Source organism: Aegilops tauschii, chromosome 5, assembly GCF_002575655.3.
Source record: "Aegilops tauschii subsp. strangulata cultivar AL8/78 chromosome 5, Aet v6.0, whole genome shotgun sequence".
Lineage (NCBI taxonomy): Eukaryota > Viridiplantae > Streptophyta > Magnoliopsida > Poales > Poaceae > Aegilops > Aegilops tauschii.
In genome coordinates, this window is record NC_053039.3 from 537,112,087 (window position 1) to 537,116,608 (window position 4,522).

The following is a 4,522-nucleotide window of genomic DNA, read 5'->3' on the forward strand; positions in this document are numbered from 1 at the left end:
ATTGTTCCACATCCATGTGCACCAACACAGCAGAAAAGGCTGTGTGCGTGTGTGTTTTTAGATGTGAAGATAAAAATGAGAACATCTGAACTCAAACCACAAATATTAAAACAGCATCAGATTGAAACAACAGATGCCGCAGATTTCAGCTACAAAACTCGATGAAGCAAATTGCCAAATTCTACAACCATAACATTACTGTCACCAAGATTCATATTCCACCAAGTCATTCAATAAGTGATATAATAGTCATGCCATGGTGATGTTAACACCACCAGGACATGACATAAAACAGAGCTTACAGAGGAAAATAACTGAACCTGGACATGGACACATGAGACAAATCAAGTAACAGTACTGATCTAACTGGCACAAGCACATCTGTTCTCAAGAAGAATTCACAAAGACCATCATTCTAAAAGGAAAGACCATCTCAATTTCTTAACTACTACCACTTCAGGAGTGATTGCTATAGTTTCCCACTAACTTTCATATTGATCCAAGATGAAAGCTACATATATGATATATCTCAATAAAGAATTTTAGTTTGGATATTATAGTACATCAGTTTCATTGCACATCAAAGCGGCATATCCTTGGCATCGACTATCGACCATATTGAAGGGTGTATATACATTAAATCATCCACAATCATATCACAGGATGGTCATGAGTTTGCACATCAAGGAGTTTAGTACTTGACAAAAATTACACAATACCAAAGAAGTTCGGACGACGACGCTAGGCAGAAGAGTAGAAGATCTAACGATAGTAATTACGGGGATAGTCGGACCCTCCCTCAGGTCCCGCCAACTTCCTCGACGCAGACGGAGGAGGCGTGGAGGGCGCCGACACGGGTGCCGCAGCCTGACCGCTTCTTTCGTTTCCCGGTGATCATTGCCCACATCGGCTTGACCGCCTGGACCTCAGAGCTACCGCCGGCCTCCTTCGACCCATCTGCACAGCCCACAGCCTCCACCTTGACCTCCCCTGCACAGCCCACAGCCTCCACCTTGACCTCGCCTGCAATGCTCACATCCCCAACCTTTGCCTCGCCATCACAGCCCCCGCCCTCCTCCTCCTTGACATCGCCTGCAGAGCACCAGTTCCAACCCTTGTCCTTGACCTGTGCATTGAAGGAAAGCTTCAGCCTCAGCTTCAACGGGAGGGCGAACGGCTTAGCTGGCAGAGGCGGCGGCGAGATGGCCGGCTTGGCGGGCTCAGGCGGAGGAGGCGGCGGCGGCGAGGTAATCGGCTTGGCAGGCTGTGGCATGGGAAGCCGCAGGATGGTCGGCTTGGCAGGCTGCGGCATGGGAAGACGCAGGACGGTCGGCTTGGCAGGCTCTGGCGGCGGGAAGGGGAAAGGGAAGCAGCCTGTGGTGGCGCCGTCGGGCGGGCGGCGGCTCCCGCTGATGCGGATCTTGGCGGCGTCGTAGGCGGCGGCGGCCTCCTCGGCGGTGTCGAAGGTGCCGAGCCAGAGGCGGCGGCCCTGGATCGGGTCGCGGATCTCCGAGGCGAACTTGCCCCAGCGGCGCTGGCGCACGCCGCGGTAGCGCACCGAGGGCGTGCGCGCCCCGGCGGACGCCTGCGGCGGCGGCAGCCCCGAGTCCTCCCTCCTCCCGGCCTCCATGACGCGGCGGCGCTTCTTGCGCTCCCTCCGGCGCTCCTCCTTGGTCGTCGGCATCGTGGCCAGCGGCGGCGGCGGCGCCGACTCGTCCTCGCTGGAGGAGGAGTCGGTGGCGTCGGCGTCGTGCACGATGATCCGCACCACGCGGCCCCTGGGCTGCGCCTCCGCCGCAGCCGCCGCCGCCGCCGCCTCGGCCGCCGACTCCATCCCCGCGGCGGCGGCCAGCATGTCCAGGCTAGGGTTGGGCCCCATGCCTCGGGTCCGGGCGGGCTCAATCCATCGTCGCGCGCGATCGGGGGCTGGCGCTCAGCAGCCTCGGCGCCCCGCCATGGGAGCGCGGCGCGGCGGCGGTGGGGGGAAGGGCTAGGGTTAGGGTTTGGTTCGTCGGTGGGTGGGGCGGATGCGGCGGGGGTGTTGGTGGCGTGCGGTTGTGGGGTTGCGGTGGAAGCCGGAGGACGAGTGGCGGAGGAGGCGGGGGCTAAAAGGGAAAAAGGGTGGGGAGCACGGGCCGGTCGGTTCAGGGGCACTCTCGGGATTTCACTTCATTTCCCTCCCCTCCCCTCCTCCTGGGCCTGGCTCGGGAGTATCGCGCGGCACGGATCAAACGGAGGGCGGGGATATTCTCGAGGGCGGGCCTCGGAGGAAAGAAATTTGAGGAGGCGAAATTCAAATTCGTGGGGTGGACCGGAGGATAAGAACGACCACTTGGAGGTTTTCAAATGGTTATTGGGATAAACCATGTGGACCAAGACTAGAAGCATCTAGTAGCCAGTTTTTCTTTTCTTTCTTTTCTTTAAAAAATGATCCAGATATATCGTCAAAATTCACCGGAAGTACAAAGCACCTGAAACATCATAAAAATTACATCGAGATTACGAGACCACGGAACGGCCATTACAACCGCCATAACCAGCCACCGACGTGCCACTGTTGTTGCTCCCCCATCGCAGCTGGCTTGACCTTGTCGATGACAGCCACAAAGTCTTCGTGCACGTGTCCCTATGGACCAGCGTCCTGGAGCTGCGGTCATCGTCGTTGAACCCTTGAATAGATCTGAAACACCTGGCACCAAATCTGGCCACATGACGAGAAACCCTAACCTCACCATCCCAAGCATACGGCAGGAATCTGCGCCGGGGCTCCAACGACTACGTCCAGATGAATGAACTCGAGGAGGATCGGAGTCCGGAAGACAAACTCGATGAAGAAGCGTAGCCATCCGCCCGAGCGCCGCACCTGCGAGGACTAGGAAACCCTAACCTAAACCACTGACCGGAGCAAAGGCGCCGGGATTCCCCTCCCCGCTACCGTCCGCTAGAGCGGCAGGTAGGGGGGAGGCGAATCCACGGGCTCACCAGTGAAGCCTGGAAGGAAGAGTTGCCCTGGCCGCCAAGGGATAGAGGAGGGAAAGAGAAACCCTGAGAAAGAAAGAGAAACCAGTTAATTTACGGAAAAAGAGCGAAAACCGCCAGTACACCAGCAAGATAGGGCATTCCAGGAGGCATATCTACTCACCAGACCCACGCATACACACCACCAAAAAAGAGAAAACACCAACATGATTGCCTACGACTCCGACTCCATGGCGGACGACCGATAGGCCCGGCCTGGGCCATAGTGAAGAGTGCGACCGCCTAGGGGGCAGACCAAGCAAGAGCCCATACCCTACGCTTATGTACTTGTAACATTCCAGCCATCCTACGGATCCCACTTTGCACTTCAAATATCCCTGACCACTGGGCATGGAACTTTGAAAAAAGTGGGACATTTACTATAAGATCGGCATATAGGATGACGGTGGACACAAAGACGAGGAGAGAGGGCTGGTTGGATTGCGTGTCGGCCTCCTCCAGCTTGGACCATGATGCAACCTCATGGAAACTATTGTGGAAAACTCCGGTCCCAGGCAGAATACGAATGTTCTTGTAGAGGCTAGCTAGCAAAACACTCTTTACCTACCAAAGATGTTAGAGCTCATATGAATATGTCCAGTTTGAGTACATGTGGATTATGCGGCGCAGAGTACTCCTGGCAGTGTTCCATGCTTGAGTGTTCGATGCCCAAGTGCATCTGGGCACTCGTCGATGGAGAATTGGCAGAACACTTGTGTGAAACAATAGAGCCTAGCGTCAAACAGTGGATTTTTTCATAATAGATACATTATTGCATGCTGCATTTGTGAGATTTCAATTACCCTTTGGGCGATTTGGCGGGCATGAAGAAAGGCCATCCACGAGGAAATTACCTAGAGTTCGGCAACTACACATCACTTCATATGCAATTTCATAATAGGAGCTAGATGATTTGCCAACAAAGATAACTAAAGCACCGAATGTCAGGGGGAGTGCGATGGTTCGGCCTAAAGCCCCGCCACCTGGGTATGTAAAGATCCACGTTGACGCGGGTATCACAAGGAATCAGATAAGGGGCTAGGCAATGGCTATTTTGTAGAGATGTAGAAGGAAACTATATGGGAAACTCTACTTTGGTAATTCGTGGTATAGACGTTGTTGCGACGCTCGAAGCTATTGCTTCCCGAGAGGCTCTTTCTCTAGCAGAGGATCTGATGGTAAGCAACTTCGTCGTCGCCTTGGACTCGAAGCAGATAATGAATGACATCTAGAGAGAAAGTCATGGAGTTTATGGAAACATCATCAGTGAGATCAAGCAAAAGATGATAATGTTTAATTGTAATTTCACCTATGAAAGCCGAGCTGCTAATTATGATGTCGATAGCTTAGCCAAGTTTTCTCACTCTCTTGTTTAGGGGCGACATGTTTGACTGGTCCAACCCCTTGATCCTTTTGTAATCGCACTACATGTGGTTTTTGATCAATAAAACTTGGTTATACCCCTAAAAAATGTGTACTTGTATGTCACTGTTAGGGAAAACCC

At 53.7% G+C, this 4,522-nt stretch overlaps 1 protein-coding gene across 1 annotated transcript; it reads right to left on the minus strand.

Moving 5' to 3' along the window:
* Positions 1-616: 616 nt before the first annotated feature.
* Positions 617-2,091, minus strand: LOC109760243 (uncharacterized). Its single transcript, XM_020319078.4, has one exon. The coding sequence runs from the start codon at positions 1,877-1,879 to the stop codon at positions 800-802; it is 1,080 nt and encodes a 359-aa protein (XP_020174667.1). The 5' UTR covers positions 1,880-2,091; the 3' UTR covers positions 617-799.
* Between the last annotated feature and the right edge of the window lie 2,431 nt (positions 2,092-4,522).